General features: G+C 45.7%; 1 protein-coding gene across 7 annotated transcripts in view; it reads left to right on the top strand.

Moving 5' to 3' along the window:
- The window catches only part of TOX2 (TOX high mobility group box family member 2), a 275,373-nt gene that overhangs the window by 115,867 nt on the left and 135,831 nt on the right, over positions 1-23,675 (top strand). Inside the window, exon 1 of one of the 7 annotated variants that reach the window (XM_023251221.2) lies at positions 22,874-23,026. The exons of 5 other annotated variants lie outside the window; for them this stretch is intronic. In XM_023251221.2, the coding sequence (XP_023106989.2) occupies positions 22,928-23,026 (99 nt within the window). In that variant the 5' untranslated portion in view covers positions 22,874-22,927. Of the gene's footprint in view, positions 1-22,873; positions 23,027-23,675 lie in introns of those variants that run through there. One more of the 7 variants, XM_023251220.2, reaches the window with a different exon arrangement.

The following is a 23,675-nucleotide window of genomic DNA, read 5'->3' as shown; positions in this document are numbered from 1 at the left end:
TGAAGACCACCAGTCTGACCACTTCTGACTTCCTCCACCGCCCCCACCCTGGTTCCAGCGCTCATCTCTCTTCTCTGACTTTTGTAAAAAGTGTCAACACTGGCTTCCCTGTTTTCACTTTCAACTCCAAACAGCCTACACACCACACAACAGCCAGAGGGATCCTTTTTAAAACATAAGTCCTTTGCTCACATCCCTCCTGTGGATTCTTTTCACATGTAGAATAAAATCCAAAGCCTTCAAGTGGCTGACAACAGTGCCTCTCCGTCTTTAACAGGCATCCAAATCATCAGGGGATTTGTTAAAATACAAATTCTGATGCCATAATTCTGGAGCAGAGTCTGAGATTTTGCATTAAGCTTTCAGGTGACGCCCATGCTCTTGGTCTACAGATGGCACTTAGAATGACAGTGGTCTTTAAAACCATTCACAACCTGGCTGCTGTCTTTGTGAGCTCATTCCTACCACGCTGGCTCTTCCTCAGTTTGTACTAGCCATCCTGGGCTTCTTCCTTTTGCATGAAAATGCCTCTTCCTGTGCTATCTCCTCTTTCTTAAATACTTTCCCTCCAGATACACACAGGACTCTTGCTTCATTCAGGTCTGTGCTTAGATCTCATCTTCCCAACTATAGCTTGGTCACACTCTTTCACTTTCAACTTTTCTGTGTCCTATTTTAGATCTATCTCTTGTTAAAGAGCATATAGCATGAGTGTTACACTTTTTATATAGTCTATCTTTGTCTCTTATTTTGGTCATTTAGCCCATGTGTATTTAATGTAGTTATGGGTGTGCTTGAGTTTATATCTACCATTTTACTATGTGATTTATCTTTTTTTCTGTCATATATTTTTTTCTGTTGGATTTGGTGTGTGTGTGTGTGTGTGTGTGTGTGTGTGTGTGTGTGTGTGTTCTCCCCCTCTGTTATCTTAGTAATGATACATTCTTTTACTATTGTTTTAAAGGCTACCATAGAGATTATAGCATGTATCTTTCATTTATCAAACTCTAATGTTGGTGGGTACTTTTATCTTCTTCCCAGTTAATGCAACTGGGAACCCCACAGCACTGCTTACCTTCTCCCAGCCTATATGCTATTATTGTCACTTATTTCAATATATATCTTGAGCCCCATAAGCCATTATCATTATTATTTTTTTTATAAAGTGAATAAATTATTTCAATCTATCCGTATGTTTATCCTTTCCATTGCTCTTCATCTTTCTTACATCTCTGAGCTTTTCTCTCGGATCATTTTCCTTCTGCAAGACCCCTGGTAATTTTCTTTGTGTGAGTCTACTAATGACAGATTTTCTACATCTTGTGTTTGTTAAGACTTCTGAGACAGAATTCCAGGTTGGAGGGTTTTTTGTTTGTTTGTTTGTTTGTTTGTTTTTTGGCCCCTACAGCATATTGAAGATGCCATTCGATTTTCTTCAGCTCATGTTTCCGGTTTTAAGAAGGCAGTTGTAAGTCTGTGTTGCTCTTGCAAAGGTAGTCTGTCTTCTTCCCTTGATGTTTACAAAAGATGTTCTTTGTTATTGGTTTTCAGCAGTTTCAGTTGATTGTGCCCAAGTGTGGATTCTTTTTATTTATTCTGCTTTGTCTTTGCCATGCTTCTTGAAACTATAGGTTGATATCTTTCAACGGTTTTGGAAAATTCTGAGCCCTTGTCTCCTCCAGGATTATTTAAGGGCCATTCTTTCTTTTCCTCCTGACACTCCAATTACACATATGCTGGATATTCTCTATGCTCACTGTTCTCTTTCCTGCGTCTTCCCTCCATTCTTCTCTTACAGAGTGAATATACCTCTGTGTATTTTCTTTTGTTCTGACTTCCAGTTTACTAATTCTGTGTTCTGGTGGGTCTCTTTTGTTCTTTAACCCCATCCATAGGGTTCCTCATTTTGGTTACTGTCTTTTTAAGGCTCTAGTATTAATATTGAGTTCTTTTACCACTATGCTATTTTTATTTTAAAAATATGTCCAGTTCTGGGGTGCCTGGTGGCTCAGTCAGTTGAGCGTCAGACTTGGCCTCAGGTCATGATCTCACTGTTTCTGGGTTCAAGCCCCGTATTGGTTCTGTGCTGACAGCTCAGAGCCTGGAACCTGCTTTGGATTCTGTGTCTCCCTCTCTCTCTGCCCCTCCCCTGCTCACATTGTCTCTCTCCCTCTGTCTCAAAAATAAACATTAAAAATATTATAAATAAATAAATAAATAAATAAATAAATAAATAAATAAAATGCCCAGTCCTATAATGAAATTCTTCATGTTTCCTTTTATTTTACATTTGTATCTGAGTACTCCAAAATCCAGAGTTGCTGTAGGACCATCTCTTTATCTGTTGTTTCTGCTGGTTTTGTGTGTGCTGTATCATTGCCTATTTCTTTTGAGAGGTCTGGGTTCGCACCAAAAATCTGATATTAAAGCACTGTTCAAAAATCTTGATTGGCTTTCCATTGCATTCTAAACAAGAGCCTGAGTTTTGGTCTAACACCCATATCTCTCCAGAATATGGTCCCCACTTACCTGTTCAGCCTCCTGTGCAGTTCTCCCCCGGCGTCTACCGTCCCTCTTTGGTTCACCCTTCAAACGCTGCATCGAACCTGCCATTCCACACAATGCAGCAGAGACCATGGAGCTGAGATGCAGGAGACCTGCCACTGACCAGCTGTGTGACCTTGAGAAAGTCGCTTCAACTTTTCAAGTTTTAGTTTGGTCAGCTGTCACAATGGTGACTCAGTCTGCCTATCTCACTCTGTGGTTGTGAGGCTGAAATGCGATAGGGTATGTGAAGAGCCACAGGGGACAGATTTTGCTTAGTCCCGCATTCCTCTCTTTTGGGGGAGAGGCTTCTTGTCCTGCTTCTGCCTTTTGCTTGTGTGGGATATCAGTCATTGCAGCTTACTTCCCCGGGCCAATCAGAAGCCTTCCTGGGAGATTTTAAATTCAAATTAAAGGAAGAGATACGGCATCTCTCAGGTGGGAGAGCTGGCAATGTGAGGCAGGGTGTTGGTGCTGGTGGGTTTCTAGTGGGCCCAGAAAGCCCACCTCAGAGTGAAGCCTCTCTGGGTTCTGGAGGTATTTAACTTTGGGATCTGGGTATTTCTGAGGCCAGCTGCAGCTCTTTCCACAGTAAGCAAATTCACCCATCGATGATTCTTTTTGCCCAAGCTAGATTGCTATTCGGTTCTGACTCTTGCGTGAAGTCACCTGACTAACTCAGGGGTCAGAGATCAAGGGACTCCCAGATGAGGTCACTTTCCTTGTCCGTTCTCTCCCCTCCTCAGCGCCCTCATCAGGCCAGTTTTGTCTTGTTGTCCCCTCTGATTCTTATCTTCCCACCAGACCCGAGGCTGTGTGTGAGCAGAAAAATAGTCATCTGACTTGGTGTTCCTGGTGAGCTAGGATGGGGATGTCAGTGGTTGAGGATGAGTTTACTAACTCACAGGCTCAGACAGCATCAGCAGGCCCTCAGAGTCCTTGCCAGGGAGCAGATACTAGAAAGCTCCAGTGTGGTTTCCAGGACTTCTGGCAGCTTCCAAGGAGGGCTGAATTTGGATTTCTATGAATGTCAATGGCTAAACTACCTTCATTTCCACTCAGATCCACCAAATGCACGTTTCTGGAAGTGGAGCTGAGAGTCCGCATGTCTGTCAAGCATCGGGGACATTTTAACATAACCAGAACTAGAGAATCTCTGAGCTGGGTTTTTTCTGATGCTTTGAGTTAATAGTTTTACTCCTTCAGACCCCTGAGCAGAGAGCAGTTTAGGGAAAGTTATGACCAAAGCAAGCCAGTGAACTTCGCTTCTTGTGTTAATGGTCATAGAGGCCTCATAATGACAGGATAACACAAGTGTCCCGTAATTAGCGTCTGCTGTTCTGTTCCCTGAGGTCAATTGTTCTGCAACAATGGCCATGCTCAGCACTGGACAGCCAGCAGCTCAGCTCGCTCCCCTCCACATTCCATTCTCCTGAGAGAAGAGCCCCTGGGTTCTCGGGACTTTAACCCTCTCCTGCCAGGATCCCAAGGACCAGCCCTGAGGTGGGGGAGGTTTATGATCTGGGACTGGGCACCCAGGGAGGTGGGAGAAAGATTTTACAGAATGACTATTTGGGTCAGCGAGCACTTTGCATCTAACTCTGTGTTTCCCAGACCCAACACGCCAACTTTCGGGACCGAGGCACAGGGATGCTCCTGGGGATTTTGACTGCACCAGGATCTGAGACACACTGACCGATTCCCTACCTCTTCCATGCCGAAGAGTTGGCTGAGACATGTCTCTGTCACTCAGACCGCAAGAACAGCTTTCCCTATCTCAGCCGGATTATGAGTGACCAGCAGCAAAGTGGTGTGGTGACAAGAACACGCATTTGACCCTAAAGCCTGTGTCAGTTCCTGGCTGCCAGTCATCAGCTATGCGATTTCAGGGAAGTTGTTTAATCTCCGAGCTGCAGATTCCTCATCTGTAAAATGAGGCTAAGGATGCTCACCTCTCTTATTTGCATATTTAGATTGTTTCCAGTTGTTTTCTTCTTTTTTTCTTGGCATTAGCAGTTCAGCAGTCAAGGTTCTGGCCACATTGAGGTGTCCACGAAAATCACCTGGGGAACTTTTATGAAACAAAGACCTAGATCCATTGAGTGGAAATCCATGAGGACCCAACTACTTGGAGAATGGGTACTGGGAGAAAGCGCTGCAGGCCCTCCTGAGGGACACCGTTTGTTGAAACCCATCTCTGAGAGACTTGCAAGGACTGTGACATGTAAAAAAAAAAAAATGTGTGATTTTGCAGAGGCATCAGTTTCAAGTGTGCACACTGGTCTGTTGGAGCAAACTAGCGAAGAGTGAGCCTAGCCAAGTGCCCAGCATAGACTTGTCTGTCTCTCTCAGGCTCACAATGGTTTCAACACTTTACTTGACTCCCTTATTTAAACTCAAATTTCTATTGCTGGTCTGGGCCGCTGTCCTGAGCTCCAGACCCATGTATCCAGCTACCTGCCGGCTCTCTCCGCTTCAAAGTGGACACTCCTCTCCGGCGGGATTTGTCCCAGCAAAGTTCCCGATCTCCCCAATGCCGTTCCACCGTCAGTCTCAGGGGCAACTCACTTCATGGCAATTCTTGCAGTCTCTCAGGCTGAACATTTTGGTCCTCTCCACACTCCTGATAAGATAAGAACCTCATGGTTCCCGCTGCATCCTAAGCCACTGTCACCTGTCTCCTGAATAAGTGCTGTAGCATCTGCACGATCTCCCTGTTCATTGCCACCTTAATGGGAGTCCTTCCACAAATGTCCCCCTCAGGTGCAGCCGCCTTCCTCCATTCCATGTTCCTGCTTTATTTTTCTTTTTTGCACTTACTACTAGCTCTCATTATTTTGTTTATTTTGTGGTTGTCTGAACTCTGATGATATAAGTTCCACAAAGGCATAGATTTTTGTCTCTTTTATCATTACTGGGTCCCCAGTATTTAAAACCTTGCCAAGTGATAGACACTCAATATATATTTGTTGAATGAATAAATGAATTGCCTGCAACATCTAGGCATCATTGTCTTCACTTTATTGGCCAGGAAATGGAGGTTCAGAAGATGAGTTATTTTTTCCAAGGCCACACCATGAGTTGAGAGAAAAGCTGAGTTTTGAAATTAGGACTGACATACTCCAGAGATCATTTTTCCACATGTGGATGAGGGGCCATTTTTGCAGTCTACCACAATTTCCTTCTAAATGTCGCTCCTGCGTTTGCATTTCAAATCGAGATTGCTGTACTTATAGAGCAACCTGAAAGCTTAACTTGAAGACAAAGGGGCTTTCTTACCCCAGTCTCCCAAAACTCTGTGCTCTGGACCCAGCTAACCCTGAAGGAAACCACACAGCTGTTGTTGGTACTGACATGATGAGGAGTTGTACCCTCCGTGGCTCTTATGTCCACTGTTCGCACTGGTGAGGAATCATAAGGAGGAAAATACACAAACCATGGGAAGACCCATTTACACAATATTTACCATGGAATTACTCACTCGGTAGAATCCTTGAGAGTTTTAAGTCTGGGCTCCAGGGTCCAATGTTAAGAGGTTCTGGGAGAAGAGAAGGAACCAGAACAGATACCAAAAAGGAGTGACCTGAGAGGTAGAAGGAAGAACAGAGAAGTGTGGTGTCCTGAAAGTCAAGTAAAAAGTGCAGCAAGGAGGATTCTTAGAAACAAGAACAGGAAATGGTCTTATATGGAGAAAATGATGAATTTGCACTGAAGGATATAAAATCGGACCTTAATAAATATAATGGTAAGTAAACAATAGGACTTCCTATCTGGATAAGCAGATTTAGTATTATAAGGATGTTCGTTCTTCTTATATTAGCCTTTAATTCAATGTAATCCCAATAAACACACATCCACATACCCTCACATTGATGGCATTTAATGAGATTATTGTAAATCTGGAACAATGGGTATGAAGAAATAGAATGAAATTTTCTGAAAAGGAAGCATAATCAGTGGGACTTACCTTACCCTTTTCCCAAACCATGTTGTAAAGTAATGAAAACCACAAAAGAGACATGGATGCTGAGAACAGGGCCCAGAGTGTAGGTATAGACCCAAGGACCCATGGCTGTTGGGCGTGGAAGGAAGTTGGTGTTTCACCTTTGAGAAGGAAATGATGAATTATTCAGTAACTCGTATCTAAATTGGTTAGTCATTTGGATTAAAAAGTTAAGCTAGAAACTATTCTCAGGTCTTTACTCCAAAATAAACTTCAGAACTAGATCAAAGATGAAAAGAGAAAAAAAAATGGATCTGTAAATCCATGCAGTATTAAAAAAAAAAGAATATTTTAGAAAACTTTAGAAAAACTAAAGGAAAAGATGTACCATTTATTTATTTTTTTAATTTTTTTTTTAACGTTTATTTATTTTTGAGACAGAGAGAGACAGAGCATGAACGGGGGAGGGTCACAGAGAGAGGGAGACACAGAATCTGAAACAGGCTCCAGGCTCTGAGCTGTCAGCACAGAGCCGGACGTGGGGCTCAAACCCACGGACCGTGAGATCATGACCTGAGCTGAAGTCGGATGCTTAACCGACCGAGCCACCCAGGCGCCCCAAAGATGTACCATTTAATTGCCTGAAGATAGATTTCTACAGAACAAAAGAAGTTATAAAGTTAAAAGATAAATACCAATGTGGAAGAAAAACTTTTAAAATATGTACGAAGAGGGGCGCCTGGGTGGCTCAGTCGGTTAAGCGTCCGACTTCAGCTCAGGTCACGATCTCGCCGTCTGTGAGTTCGAGCCCCGCGTCAGGCTCTGGGCTGATGGCTCATGGAGCCTGCTTCCGATTCTGTGTCTCCCTCTCTCTCTGCCCCTCCCCCGTTCATGCTCTGTCTCTCTCTGTCCCAAAAATAAATAAACGTTAAAAAAAATTAAAATAAAATATGTACGAAGAGGGGCGCCTGGGTGGCTCAGTTGGTTAAGTGTCTGACTTCGGCTCAGGTCATTATCTCATAGTTCATGAGTTTGAGCCTCACGTTGGGTTCCGTGCTGGCAGCTTGGAGCCTGGAGCCTGCTTCAAATTCTATGTCTCCCTCTCTCTTTGCTCCTCCCCCGCTCATACTCTGTCTCTCTCTCTCTCCTTCAAATAGAAACGTTAAAAAAAAAATGAAATATATATGAAGGAAAGGGTTAATATCATTACTATTAATTAGGAGTAGGGATAAAGTTGGGGGCAAATAAATACTTAGGTGGGGAAGGAAGAGCCTTAGGCTCTGTCCACCCTCACTTCTTACAGGTGTTCGCCTCTTTGAACCCCTACTAGTAGCTTGCAAGTGGGCAGGCTGGGCCATCAGGATGTTTCTAAATACCAGAAGCTGAACCCTCCTGTCCCCAAACCAATCCTCCATCCAGGGGGCCCACCCCGGACCCTACGGTTCCTTCCCCTTCCCCAAGTGGTCATCATGGGGACCAGGAGGAGTCCTGTGAGTCCTCTTCCCCTCAGAGAATGAACCTAGGGGACTTGAGGCCTTGCTGGGCATCGGAGTGAGGTGGGGGTGGGGGGTAGGGGGGCTAGGGCTGCTGGGTAGGGGAAGAGGTGGGGTGCAGAGTCCGAGGTTTAAGGTTACAGGTGTGGGGAGGAGATCTGAAGGTCATGAGCAGCATCTGAGAGGGGAGTTGAGGAGAGGAAGATTTGGCGGTAGGGGCCCAGCAGGTAAGATTCAGGAGCAGAGCAGATGCGGGGTGAGTATTGTAGGCCATGATTTGCAATGAGTCCCCTTTGCTAAGGGGAAGTTACCTTCGTGTCCTGTTTTTAGGAAATAATGTGATGTGTGAAAACCCATCTTGAGACATTACTTCTTTGGTTCATTCATTCAACACATCATTTATTATTTACTCTGAGCCATGGGAGCAAGGCTCTGGGATAGTCTATTCCTGTGTGTTCATAAATTTTAAGGCAACGTGAGAATATTTGGATTTAACATCAGATACCACAAATAACCAACCCCCGGCTCTAATTTGCTGCCTTTCACTGGGGTCAGAGAAACACAGGGTGTGTGTGGGTTTCTGTCTTAAGTTTATTAAACCTGCTGTGTGCCAAGCACTGGGTGAGGCACTGGGAGTAGAGGGCTGATGATCCTTGATTCTGGTTTATTTAATTAATTAATTTATTTATTTATTTAAAAAAATTTTTTTTAACATTTATTTATTTTTGAGAGACAGAGACAGAGCATGAGCGGGGGAGGAGCAGAGAGAGAGAAGGAGACACAGAATCTGAAGCAGGCTGCAGGCTCTGAGCAAGTTGTCAGCACAGAGCCTGATGCAAGGCTCAAACCCACAAACTGTGAGATCATGACCTGAGCCAAAGTCAGATGCTCAACCGACTAAGCCACCCAGGCGCCCCTGGCTTATTTAGTTTAATATGAGGTCCCAAAACAGGGTCACAGAGTATCCAAAGTGAAACAGCCTTTGTGACACAGTCTGTTTCAAAGCAGTTGAGATCAGTTGCCTTTTTGGCATTTGACTTTTGGTGCTGGGCCAGAAAAAGGTATGTGTGTGGTGGGGGGGGAGGGGGGAGGACAGACAGAAAGACTTTTACCAAATGCAGCTATTTAATCCACTGTCACTTTGTATGAGTCCCATTGAATTTTTAATGGAGGAGATGTTTTTGTGTGGGTCCAACTTCAGGACAAAGGTAAATGTAATGAACACAGGGCAGAGTTGATAGTGTTTAAAAACATGTTCAAAGATCTTATACTTTGTAACTGAGTTGCTGAGCAATAATGGAAGAATTCCTGACACAGCAGGGTGAGCCTAGCTAAGCCTTGCCCACTGACAACTGGGAGGAGGGGCTTTTATTCCCTAGCAGAATGCAGGCTGGATTTCAACTCCACTCACCTCCTTTGTACAGTACACAACCTATACAACTGTGCATGGTCACCTTGGCTTTGAGCTCCGAAGCCCCAGTTGTGGGCTCCTCCCTCTGGCTTTGCCTCTCCAGCTATATCCAGACCCTGTCTTCCAGGTTCTATCTTCTCTACCAATAGCTGGCTTCATGGGGTGCTCTGCATGTAACAAGTTACTTCATACCACTGCCCTTGCTTTTACTGTTTCTTCTGACCGAAGCTCAGCCAGCCCCCGGTCATTCCCAAAACTTTGTTTGGGAAGGTCTTTATCCTGCAAGTCCATCTGTATTCCTTCCATCCTGCCTTCTTACCTCCTGCAGCCTCCACCCCCAATACCTGCAGCCCCTGGGTTACCCCCTTTGGCACTCACTGCCTCCCACTATTGTGTCTGCCCACACATCTGTCTAAACGCAGCTGCTCTAGGGCAAGGATCACCTTTGCCATCTTGGTAGCCTGCCTCAGCCCTGGACCTGGCCACAGAGGAGAGCAGGAAATGGAATCAGATGAGGAAATGGCTTCAGCCTGAAAAAGTGGTTGATAGGATGCAATGAGTCCACACTGTAGATAAAGTCAGTGATGATTCGTTGGTTCAACAAATGCTGTCTGAGTACATGCCGTGTGCCAGGCCCTGTGCCGGCCCCTGGTGCACACTGAGTAACAAGATACTGTTTCCGGCTCTGCTTCCACACACATCACTGGGACAGAGAGAAGTGTGAAGTGGTGATTCTGCTCGGAGGAGCGACAGGGGGAAGAAAAGGGGCTCTGAGAGCCTCAAATGGGCCTAACCTGGCAGGTACAGGGTATGGAGCCCACGGCTCTGGGAGCAGGAGGAGGGCAGCAGCCCGGGTTGGATGCTGTTTCCTACCCTCCCGTGACCTTTAAGAGCTAGGCCTTCCTCTCAGGTGACCAGCTCAGCCAGCCTGGGCCGGGCACTACCTACCACTGCCCACCCCCGCAATTCCCCACTGCACCTTTGAGGAGGGAGGAGTGTCCCAGGCTGAATGCACTTGAGCCCCAGGTCTGATCGGATGGAGTACCTGGTCGGAGTGGGGGGCTGCCCTTAACGCAAGCCCCTTGCTCTCAAGTACAGAGGCTACCCCAGAGCCGAGGGCAGTCAGGCTCCCTTTCTGGGCCCGGGGCCAGGCTGCTTGCTAAAATTTGAAGAGCCCATCTGCTCACCTACTGCTGCTAGAGTTGCCATTTTAATAACCAAGTTTAGGAGATTCAATTAAGATTGGGAGCCTCATCCCTCTTCCAGGGAGGCCTTACAATTGGTGTTTTTCTTTTCAGGAGCATGAGTGGGGCCCTTCGCAGGGGTTTTTGTACAGCAAACAGCACAGAGAGAGAAAAGAGAAAAACAACTTTGGTTCAAAGATGCCAATAATAGGGGATTGCTTTTCTCAGTCTCCCCATGGAGGGTTGTCAACGGCACAGGCATAATCAGGCCGGCGGCTGCCCTGCTCCGAGAGGGGGACGTGTGCTCCTTTGTCATGACGGGCTGAATAGGATGTCCCTGCACCCAGACCTGGCCTCCCGGCTGACAAAGGGCCCCTTTGTCACCCCGGGCAAAGAGTGCTGCAGAGGTTGCCACAGCAACTCAGGGACACAGACTTAGCGTGCAAGTGACATTTCAGATGGGAAGCGGGTATCAAAAATTCAAATTTCTTTATGTATAGTGGTTTCCCTCTCTGGATATTTTAAAGAAACAATGTGGCAAATGAAATGAAAACAAGTCAGCGGTAAACACATAACCAAGCAAGCAAACATCACTGCCAGTCAGCATGCTGCTTCATCCTCCCTCAATGGGTAAAAAGCCATCGTTGGAGCAAAGCTGTGGGTTCTTCTTATCCAAAAGGCAACTGGACACCATTACAGAAAGTTTGAAAAAAAAAATCGTCTGCAATTGCACTTGCTGAACCCAGGACACTTTTTCCTTTTCTCTGTCTCTGCACTCCTTCAGCAGTCGTGGATGATCCACTCCATGCCAGCCCAAGAGCTGGGGCGGGGGATGCAAAGATAAATGAGGTTCTTGTCTGCAAGGGTGTTGGTATAGTGGGGGTGCCCGTGTGCGTGTGATCTCCATGCAACTCTACTCAGCCTTTCCTTGGGGTCTAGACAGTGCCCATCAGAGGCACTAACCCATGCTGTATGGGGAAAGGGGGTGAGCAGAGCTTTATGGGGGAGGAGAAATCCGAGAAGTGATTTGCTGCCAACTGGGCACTTTGTTGGCACTTTGTTGGCACTTTGTTGCTATTTGCTGGATGAAATGAGGGAGGAAGGGCTATCTTTGTGTTGTTTTAAAGGAGAAAGCATAGTAAACAGCAGCAGGCAGGTGAAAGTGTCCAATGCAAATATCTTCTCACAGTAGCTGGTGCAACACCGGAGACATCCCCCCCCCCCAACGTTTTATTTTGGACAGTTTAACAAACACTGCTGAAAGAATGTTACAAGTGAACACCTGACTATGCACTGCTTAGATTTGTTAGCATTAGCATTTTACTCTCCTGGCTTTATCCTAATACATTTATCTATCTAGCCATTTCTCTGTCCATCCATCGTCCATCTTATTATTTTTTTTTCCTGGACGCAATTCAAGCACATCCTTTGACCCTGAAACACATCAGTATGAAATCATTAACGAGAGTCCAGAATTTGTTTACATTTTTTCTTTTGATTTGAAATTTACATGCAATGAAATGGACAAATCTTAAATGTCCATTAACTGAGATTTGACAACCGCATCTGCCTATGTAATCCAAACCTTTATGAAGATATAGGACACTGTGATCACTCCAGAAGGTTCCCCCGTGCTCCTCCCAAGTCAAGCCCTGCCACACACAAGCTCTCTCTCACACACATACCATTTTGTCATTTGCTTCGCACTTACTATTACAGTATAATTACTTCCCATGTCGTTTCCTGGTCTTCATAGTAATTCATTCTTCTGTAACTCACTTCACCCTTTGGTCACCCAGGGTCTGCTCTCCTCCCATGTGCTGGGGACATGAACCCATATGAGCTGGTGCATCAGAGTTCCAGAGCCAGGTTGCCTGGGTTGAGTCTCAGGGCCAGAGTTGTGTAGGGCTAACCTCACCTAACCTCTCTGAGCTTTGCTTTCCTGACTTAGCCTAGAGACGGATGGTAAGAGCAACCTCCCATAGGTGGCTGGGAGGATTAGGGGAGTAATACATGTCAAACGCTTAATACGTAGTAAGTGCTCAATAAATGGTTTCTTTGAGAGAGTCCACAGCTAAGTGGTTGCTGTCAGCACTGCGGGACTGTGAAACCCTTCTTTTCATGTCCATTAACCAATCTGCTGTCTCTGTCCTATTTAAGACATAGGTTTCACTCCTCTGGGCTAGGAGATTAGGGCTTCTGCAGGATGATTTCCTGACGCCTCCCGGAGGAGACTTGGAAGGGGGTGGTCAGAAAGTTGTACATCTTTTATTTTAATGTACTGATGTTTCCCATAAGGTTGCGCCTCTACAAAGCCACCAGCAGTTGGGGAGTAACTGTCACTATAAGGAATTTTGCCAAATTCTTCCTTAAGGTGAGAAGTAACAACCATTTCTATCTTTATTCTCCTTTGTCCAGGCCAGTACATGACTGAGGCCACTGTAGGTGATAGAAAATACCAGGTGGGTCAGCTGACAATGGGCCCAAGGGTAGAGCTAAGAGACACCCATCTTTTTCATCTGCCTAACTCCTACTCATCCTGCCGTGCCCCACTCAACATCACTTCCTTCAGGAAGCCCTCCTTTCTGTTCCCATTCCACTTTGTACTCACCTTTCTTATGTTGATCACATTGTATTTAAGTGACTATTTGCTTGTCTGTCTCCCCAGTTCAGCTGTAAGCTCCTTGAGAGGATAAACTATGTCTCAATTATAATTGACTAGTCTCTGCCATGTGCTCAAAAATATTTTTCCTATATAAACTTAATGAGTATTTGCCAAAAGCTAAGTTTCAGTTACTTTACAACTATTTTCTTTGTTTTAAAAAATATTAATATTAGGGGTACCTGGGTGGCTCAGTCAGTTAAGCGCCCAACTTCGGCTCAGGTCATGATCTCGTGGTCTGAGTTCAAGCCCCACATGGGGCTCTGTGCTGACAGCTCAGAGCCTGGAGCCTGCTACAGATTATGTGTCTCCGTCTCTCTCTGCCCTCCCCTGCTCACACTCTGTCTCTCTCTCTCTCTCCAAAATAAATAAATGTTAAAAATTTTTTTAATGTTAATATAAAAAAACCCAAGTAACTGTAGAAAATTTAGAGTAAAGGAAAATATAGAAAATATAGAATATAGAAAAAATATAGTCTAGTGACATAGACAAACCTTGAGCATGATTGATTAAGAAAAAAGGAGGGGCACCTGGGTGGCTCAGTCGGTTAAGCGTCTGACTTCGGCTCAGGTCATGATCTCATGGTTCGTGGGTTCGAGCCCCGCGTCGGGCTCTGTGCTGACAGCTCAGAGCCTGGAGCCTGTTCCCGTATTCTGTGTCTCACTCTCTCTCTGCCCCTCCCCCACTTGCACTCTGTCTCTCTCTGTCTCAAAAATAAATAAAAAAAACATTTAAAAAAAAAAGAAAAAAGAAAAAAACATTGATAATGGATACAGTAGAATTTTTTTTATTGAAGTATAGTTGACACACAGTGTTACATTAGTTTCAGGTGTACAACTTAGTGATTTGACAAGTCTCTACAGGTTGTGTTCACGGCAAGTGTAGCCACCACCTGTCAGCATACAACACTGTTACAGTTACCATTGGCTATATTCCCTATGCTGTGCCTTTCATCCCTGTGGCTTATTCACTCCAGAACTGGAAGTGATACAGAAGAATTTATAAAACTGTAAAATAGTACTAAAGACACCTTTGCACCAATCCATTTGAAAAGTTAGAGGAAATGAACAACTTTCTAAAAAAGTATAGTTTACCAACACTTACTGGAGAAAAATATAAGACATAATGATCCAATTATAATTTAAGAAGTTGCACCAGTTACTAAAATTCTTCTTCCCCAAGTCACTAGGCAAAAATAATGATAACCTTGACACACAAAATTTGGCAACAACAGCATAAAAAAAGTACAACCAATTTTAATTATTAACATAGTTATAAACTGAAATAATTTTCTAAATGAAAATTCTAAATGAAATAATATCAAATGGAATTTAGCAGAATTAAAAAAACAAATTACAACCAGCAGTTTTTGCCAGGAATTCAAGGATGGTTCAATAATAGCTTAGAAGATAAAATCCAAATGATTATTTCAATAGATGCTCAAAAAGCATTGTAAACCCTAACTAATGCCAGAAAAAAATTTCTTAGCAGACTAAAAACAAAAAGAAACTATTAATTGATAAGAAGAATTACCAAAAGTTCACAGAAGTATCTTACTTAATGGCTTAATGGTAAATGTAAACAGTGTGTTTATTGAAGTAAATAATAAGACAAAAATTCCTGACATCAACACTTCTATTTAACATTGGTTCTAGTGGTGATGGATAATGCAGTAAGGAAAAACAAGTGGTAAGATGCTTGGAAAGGAAGAATCTCTCTCTCTGCAGATTACATGATCATTTACACAGAAAATCCAAGCTAATCTACAGAAAGAAAAAAAACTGTTGGCACAAGTAAGAGAATTTCTAAGTTTCTTGGGTACAAGAGAAGCATTCAGAGTTTTCCTAGTATCCTTATACGTTGATATATGTGTACATATATACATACACACACACATATGTACATGTGCATATATAAATCTATATAAAAATATATATTGTATTGACTATTGTCAATATATATTACACTGTCAAATATATATTGACTATGGAATATTTTAAATACATTACATTAAGTTTACATTACATAAATTAAATATACATTGTATTAAGCATATTAAAATATAATTTATAAATATATATGCAACCTCAATAGATTGAAAGGCTTTATTAAGAAATTTTGGTTCTCCCCGGTTTATCAATTAAATGTAATTCCAATAAAAACATGAACAGGGTTTTCTTTTTTGCTTAAGCTGAAAGTTATATGTAAGATCAGAGGTGTAGTGAGGTCCAGCAGTCAGGAGTGTGGGCTTTGAGCCAATCCTGGCCACAAGATGTATGTACTAACTGCACGTAAGATACTTGGCCTCTCTGTGCCGAATTTTCCTTACTTGGAAAACAGGGATAATAGTGGTACCTACCTCATGGGGTTTTATCAAGATGACTAGAGGTACAGCACTTAACACAGAGTCTGGAACACGTCTGGCACTCAGTAGTTCTTAGCTGTTAGGCATGCTTCTTTTGATTTCCCTGCAGATAGCTGCACCCAGTGATTTCTTTTTTCTTTTTTGAATGGGGTTCAGTCACATTTAACTTTCTTGGCTTCTCTCCGTATTTAACCAGCACACTCTAATACACAGGTGTGCACTTGGCAGACAAAGTTCAGACCTTGACAATTCTCAGGGAGTGTGTTCCAGATAACTCACCCGTTAGAAGCTCCTTGTATTGTAAGACAATACGCACCATGTAATTTAAACTCAAGTGTAGTGTGTTGTAGAAGGAGCATGGATTTCAACTATGAATCCTAGCTCCAAGAAGTCCTGGCTATTACAACAGCAATATATTGGGACAGACCATAGTTGTACTTGTGGTGAGCGCACCGTAATGTGTCAACTTGTGGAATCACTATGTTGCACACCTGAAACTAATGTAACATTGTGCATCAACTACACTCAAAAGAAAGAAGAAGTCTTGGTTCTGGGTGCATGGCTGAGGCTCCAGGCCTTCTCTCTAAGCCTCAGTTTCCTCATTTGTAAAAAATGCTTTATAAATATCGTTCACTTTGAAGGCTGGCGAGAGCGTCCCAAAAGCTCAGGTGCTGTTTCTCAGCAGGTGCTCCATGAACTTCCCATGGACTCTCCACCCTCATTCCTTACATCCAGCCTTCACTTCCTCTCTGTGGGAAACCCCGGGGAGCGTGGAGTCTCCCAGATGGACTTTGGCATTGCCTTTCTGGAAAGATGGAGAAGAATTCAAGGGTGGGGACTTCAGAATCCTTGACTAGGAAAACATCACTTAATGACTCACAAGTTAATAGTGCTTCAGAGATTTAAAGTGCTTTGCTATTTCATCATTGCTTCTTACAACAAACCCATGGAGTCAGCATTACCACCCCATTTTGCAGAAGTGGAAACTGAGACTCAAAGAGGTGTAGTGACTTGGCCAAGGTCAAACGGAGTTGAAAAGAACTCAGGGTTTGAATTCGGAGCCCTTGGCATCTCACGCTTTTTTTCTGGGTAGGGGCCTGAGTGAATCGTCTTGTGCCAAAGCCTCTGCTGTGTGGGCATTGGTCCATTTGCTCTTTGGTCCAGCAGACGTTTGGAATGGAAGCTGTGTGCCATGCTGGCTGCTTCTCAGAGATAATGGACAGACTGGAATGCTGGGGACACGATGGCCAGGGCCCTAGGAATGCCTGGCTACTGCCCCAGATGGTAGTCACCCACCTCAACCAGGTTCCCAAAGAACATGCACACACATAGAGTGAGCATGCCTGAGGGAGCAGGAGTTCTGCCCTGTGACTGGATGGCCCGGAGCCCTGTGGCAGACACTTTCGGTGCTCTATCCACATCCCCACAAACCTCACCACTCCAGCACACGACCAGCTGCTGAGTGCTGGTACCTGTGTCTCTTCATCTAATGGCTTTCTCTTGTTGCCAGAGCCCCATTCTGCCTGCCAGGCTGAACTTCCCGGGAATTAAGGTCCTTTGGGAAAAGCCTGCAACCAAAACTTTTAGGAGTTGGTGGGTAAAGACCCAACTCCTTGCCCCTCAAGTGAGATAACTCTGGGCACGTGTTCCACGTTGTTTTCCAGAATTGTGCAGTGGAGTTAATTTTCCACAGTGGCCATTTACCTTTTACTGACTGTCTTCCTTTTCTCCTCTTACTTTCCCATCCCCCTGCCTGTGTGTCCTGGGATCACTCTCCAATCAGCTACTTGCACTAGGATCCTTGTGTCAGGATCTGCTAAACTCAGAGAGGTGAGCTTTCCCCTGGGTTCCTCCATCTTCCACACCCCAATCCAGCTTAACACGTCTCACCACATCTTAACCCGAGTCAGATCTTACTGGCCACCAGGAATGCAGAGACAAAGGAGCAGCTATAGCTGGGCTTCTAAATTGTGACCCCCTCCCCCCACCTGCTCACTGGTAAGTGTATCCTGGAATCTGAACAATTTAGAGGCTACTTCTTCCTCAGCCTGTGTGTGTGTGTGTGTAGATGGGAAAGTCGTTCAAAGCTCTATCTCCCCTGGAAGAGGGCATGAAGCATCCATGCTGTCTTAGCTCCTGTGCTAATCACTGGGGGCACCAAGATGAGTGAGCCCTTGTCCCTGCCCTGAAGATACTCATGGAGCAAATGCATTATTATGGTTTGGTAACATTTCTGAGTGCAGGCCGTTATTGGGGCAGCGAATTGAAACACTGAGTTGGAGTCTTGTGGCCAAGTCTTCATTAAGAGGTGTCACTTGAGTTGGGTCTTAGAGGCAGAGCTGGAATTTGTTAGTGTTTCCATGGTGGACAGAAAAGAGAATAGGGTCAAATATGCCCAGATCCTTAAAGCTCCTGCCCAGAAGGGACAAATAACATTTCCACTTATGTTCCGTGGCTAATGCGAGTCATACTGTTATACCTAAGTTCAAGGGGGGGGGGAGTATAATTGCTCCAAATGCCCATAAGAAGGATGAGACAGAGTATTAATGATGAGACCTAAGGACTCCCACAGCTGGCTACATAGCTTCTCTGCCACAGTTGTTTCTGAAATGTCGGCTGTTTTGATTTAAAGCCAAGACATTCCTCAGGTAAAGGGGCCATAGTTGGAGTAGGACTCATTTCTCTTTGGGATCCCATGGCTAAGTGGATGTGCCTTGTATTAACCATGTCTTTTCTGTATTTGATGCTTTGACATCTGGGGCCTTGCAGACCCTGGACGGACTGCCCCTTCTAGGGTTAGCCAGTTCCTAGAGATAGTCAACAGCTCTGCTGTGCATGTATTTTTCAAACGTACACCAGCCAATCCAGAGCCCGTACCAGCAACCTCCTCCTTTACTGAGCTCTCACACCCCATGCCGCTGGCTATCCACCTGCTCTCATCACCCAGGGCCAGGTACCACACAACGAGGGATAGTCCCTAGGCCCAGAGCCCACTGAAATTATTCGAATTAGCCAATCCTAAATCTTCCTGCCTCACCTGTTCTTTTCCACAGAAGTTCTTTTCCAGACAGTAAACGCTTTTGCCCACACTTCTCCTCTCTCCCTCTGCCTCCTGAACAGGGCACATGCTTTCCTGTGTGCCCCGCCCCACCCCACCTCCATGGCATGGTGTGCCTCCTTCTCTTGGGATCTGTAAAAAACTGTCTTTTCAATGACTATCGTCTCCTGATCTGTTTGCCTTGCCATATCTACATAATAAAACACATCAAGACACATATGTATTCTGATATCTCAGCTACTTATGATACTAGAAGCTGAGAACTGGAAGATGTACAAGCAGATATTCTGGGTCCCCTAACTGGCTTGCTGCAGGCAGGGCATGACCAAGCTGTCCTGAGCCAGCTGGTCACTGGGTGACACCTGAGATTCCCCTCTCTCAGATTCTGTATGGGGTCAAGAGGAAGAGAGGAAGGCTCAAGCCCGACTCCCATCCTGAGGACAACAAATGAGGCTGGCTATTTCTTTGGGGGAACTGAGTCATCAACTTCCTGTCTGATCAACTGCCAACGTGAAAGGTCAAGTCCAAGCCTTGGGGCTGCATGACTTCCTTGCTGGGCTCCCTCCTGGCCTTCCCGGAGACCTCCTTGGTGCTGACCCTCTCCTTAGGGAAGGGAGTGGACAAAAGTGACTGTGTTGGTGGTGTTGCTCCTGGCAGACCCTTAAAGAAACCAATGGCTGTCTGTAGCTGATTCATTGCACATGGCCTCCGGCCTCTCATGGATGTAGTTCTATAGCTCTGGTCAGAGTTAGTGAGACCAAGACTGTGGAAATATGGGCATCAGGAAGTGCTCCAGGTGAGAGATCTAGGTTTACGTACTGCTAATTAGTCTTGCTATTAAGACTGTGATGTTGAGCATTCCTCCCTGGACCTTATTCTTATCATCTGCAAAATGGCCAAAGTAGTCTTATTTGCTGACCCAGAGGATTGCTGTGAAGATTGACCTCCCCAGCCCACAGCAGAGGTGTCTACAAAAAACCGAAAATAAAACAAAAAAAAAACCATAATGAAATTAAACAAAAAATGATAGCAAGCTTTATAATCAATTGTGAAATATTGATAGCTTTCCTTCTGAGATCAGGAATGAGATAAGGATGTCTGTTATTATTACTTCTTTCCAACACTGTACTGGTAATACTAGCCAGTGCAATAAAGCAAGAGAAAGAAATAAATGTACAGGGATTGAAAAGGAAAGAACTCTCATTGTTACAAATGAGACAGAATGTGGTATATATATTTTTTAAAGCCACAGAATCTACAGATAAATTGGTAGCCTAAGTGAGTCTAGCAATGTTGCTGAATACAAGGGCAGTGTACAAAAATATATATATGTTCCAGATCCATATTGTCAAGTAATAATCTCTAATAGTTTCTGTACATTTAGGATTTGGGAAGGGCTCAGCTGGATGGTCCAGAGTTTTTCATATGGCTGTAGCCAAACAGTGGCTAGAACTGGAACTGCAGGGGGATGATCCAACTGGAGACTGGCAAGCCATCTTACTCTCCTTTTTAGTCTCAGGGTTGCTGCATATGGATTCTCTGTGTCAGTTACTTCAGGCTTCTTTATTTTTAAAAAAAAATATTTATTTTAATTTTATTTTTTATTTTTTTAAACTTACATCCAAATTAATTAGCATATGGTGCAACAGTGATTTCAGGAGTAGATTCCTTAGTGCCCCTTACTCATTGAGCCCATCCCCCCTCCCACCACTCCTCCAGGAACCCTCAGTTTGTTCTCCATATTTATGAGTCTCTTCTGTTTTGTCCCCCTCCCTGTTTTTATGTTATTTTTGTTTCCCTTCCCTTATGTTCATCTGTTTTGTCTCTTAAAGTCCTCATATGAGTGAAGTCATATGATTTTTGTCTTTCTCTGACTGACTAATTTCACTTAGCATAATACCCTCCAGTTCCATCCATGCAGTTGCAAATGGCAAGATTTCATTCTTTTTGATTGTACTTCAGGCTTCTTTAAAGCACAACAGCCTGGGACTTCTTGCCTAGTGGCTGAGGGTTCCAGAAACAAATAACCCAAGAGAGGGAGCCAGGCACAAGTTGTATCAACTTTCATGACCTAGACTCAGAAGCCATGTGTCATTTCTGCCATATTCTATTTGTTAAAAACCATTCACTAAGCCCATCCCTTTTATAGGGGAAAGTTATTAGACCCCCACTCCATGGGAAGAGTGAGGGAATTTGTTGACTTGTCTTAAAATTGCCACATTGTACTTGCAACAAACAGAAAAATAAAAAGCTATATAAAGAAACCATTTATAATAGCATCAAAAGTATAAAACACTCAGAACTAAATCTAATAAAAGATGTGCAAGATCTTTACATAGAAAACTACAAAAAAACCCACAAACTACAAAACATTGCTGAGAGAACTTAAAAAGAAAACTAAACAAATGAAGGGACATACCATGTTTATGGATAGCAAGACTTAATACTGAAAATGTTGATTTTCAAATTGATCTAAAGATTCAATGTGATAGCAACATAGTAATCAAAATCCCAGCAGGATTGTGTGTGTGTGTGTGTGTGTGTGTGTGTGTGTGTGTGTGTAAACAGACTGGCTGATTTTAAAATGTCTGTGGAAGTGCAAATGTCAGGAATAGCCAAGGCAGTCATGAAGATAAGAGTGTGTAGACTTATTCTATGGGGCACTTATTATAAAGCTACAGAAATTCAGACAGTGTGATAATGGCACGGGAAGAGAAAAATAGGCTGATGGAACAGACTCAAGAATTCAGAAACAATACACATATGGACGACTTGATTTACAACAAAATTAACACTGTAGAGAAGTGGGAGGAAAGGTGATCTTTTCAATCAAGAGTGCTGGGTCAGTTGGATGTCCAGATGGAAAAAAAAAAAAAAAAGTAGAGGGGCCAGTGGGAAATACCTTCTGATGAGATATGGCAGTGCATTTCTAGAAACAATGCCTGCTGAAATTTATTTGGAATTTTTTCCTTTCTGAGCAGTAATTTCCCTCTGTTGTTCCCAGACCTTTAGCGAAAGCCTGTTTCCCACACCAGTCTTGTATTAGTGGATCTTTGTGGTTACAAATAGTAGTCACAGCTCATGGTCAGGACCAACAAAGCTGTTGGTCAAGAAGCTGTTGGGAGCTCTGTTCTAAGTTGTCTCCTGAGCAGGCAACAGGCTCACTCCCTTTTCTCCAAATAGCATCAAATGTCCAGCTGCCATCCAACAATGTCATTGTGACCCGCTTCTGGCTCCCGGCATCCCAGTGTGTCAGAGCCAGGAACCAGTGCACCAGTCGGTAGAGGTGCACCAGTCGGTAGAGGTGAGGGAGTAGAGACTGCTAGTGTAGACAATTCTTGGTTGAGAAGGGGAGGAGCAACAGGCCAGCTGCCTGTGATGTGAAGAGTTAGGGAGCTTTTCTTCTGTGGGAGAGGAGCCTGCTTCCCTCACCTTTCTGTTCCACCATGGGAGCCATCCCATTTCTGTTCTCAGGAGACCTTGGGGTAGGGGTGGAGGGGTAAATTCTGGACCCGTCCTCAGGACTTCAGTTTCTAGGCCATCTCTGTGGCCCTCCCTCTACTATCATTAAAGGGGTCAGGGTCCTCTGCCTTCTCCCAGTTGTCTCAGACCTGGATCCTCTGGGGGCCGTGGGCCCACACACTTGGAGCTCCGTTACTGAAGTCACCGTCCTTGCCTCAGTTTCCTCATAGGTAAAGTGAGAGTTTAACAGCAGCAACTCCCAGACCTCCAATGGCAGTGACTCAGGATCAGTGGAGGGAAGCCATCCTAAGATCAGTTGCAGGCGCTGGGCCTGGTCCCCCGGGCAAGGCAGCACCCATCTTCGAAAGTGTTCCTGTCACCGCCTTCCTCCCCCGCCCCCACGCCCTAATTATTTAGGGTGGGCAGTGTCCCACTTCTGGGGAGGGGTGTCAACCGGGCTTCTCCCTCCCCTCGCCCTTGGTGGCGGAAGGCGGGACGGGAAAGGGCCGTCTGGACAGGCGCGCAGCCCTCCCGGACCCCCAGGGGTGCAGGGCCAGGCGGGGGACCCCGCGGCGGCCCGGCCCGAAGGAGGGGGCCCCCCTCCCCTGGGCCCGGGCCCCCGGCCCTCCGCGGCGCCCGAGGCCGGAACAATAGCGCGCGCGGGCGGGGCGGGGGCGGGGCGCTCCGCCGGGCCCCGCCCCCGGCCCGCCCCCCGCGCTCGCACACCCGCTCGCACACTGGCTCCCACCCGCCGCCCGCCCAGGCACTGCCCGCGGGAGCCGCCGCCGCCGCCGCCGCGCCCGCCATGGACGTCCGCCTGTACCCCTCGGCGCCCGCGGTGGGCGCGCGGCCTGGGGCCGAGCCGGCCGGCCTGGCGCACCTGGACTATTACCACTGCGGCAAGGTAGGCGGGGGCCGGGGGTGGGCGCCGAGGCGGGCGCGGCCTGCCCGCGCCTTCGGACCCCGCGCCGCGGCCGGAGCGTCCCGGGCTGGAGCGCGGGGCAGGAGACACCTGGCGGCTCGGGACCGGGCACTGTCAGAGACCCACGGGGGGAGGTGCCGGCGGTGCCAGCGCGCGGGGGACCCGCACGCATCCGCCCCGCCGACGGGCACATGCCGGTCACACCGATACGTTCGCCGTTACCCTCCGGCCCCGAGTTATTCCGTTCACCGGCAGGAGTCACCTCGACGGCCACTCACACGATGACACAGTGACACGCCCTCCCACGGCCCCCTGACAGCCTCACGCTCATTCCCAGGCTGACACACGGGGACCTACTGTCGCACACACAGACAGCCCTGCACCTACTTGCACGCTGTCTTACCGTCCCGCGCAAGTCACCCTGACAGTCATTGATACACAATGACATGTAGTCACTCGCCCACGCACGCTGTCACATAGACACACACAAGTCACCCATCCACACAGCACGATGCCACACACGCCGATTCATGCCCCCGGTCGCCTGTCACACCCAGCCACAACTGGGGACAGGCACACAAAGAAGTTGCTCCGACAGTCACACGCTCACACTCCCCACGACTCACACGGG

Source organism: Felis catus, chromosome A3 (genome assembly GCF_018350175.1).
Source record: "Felis catus isolate Fca126 chromosome A3, F.catus_Fca126_mat1.0, whole genome shotgun sequence".
In the NCBI taxonomy this organism is placed as follows: Eukaryota; Metazoa; Chordata; class Mammalia; order Carnivora; family Felidae; genus Felis; species Felis catus.
This window is presented reverse-complemented; position numbering and strand designations above follow the sequence as displayed.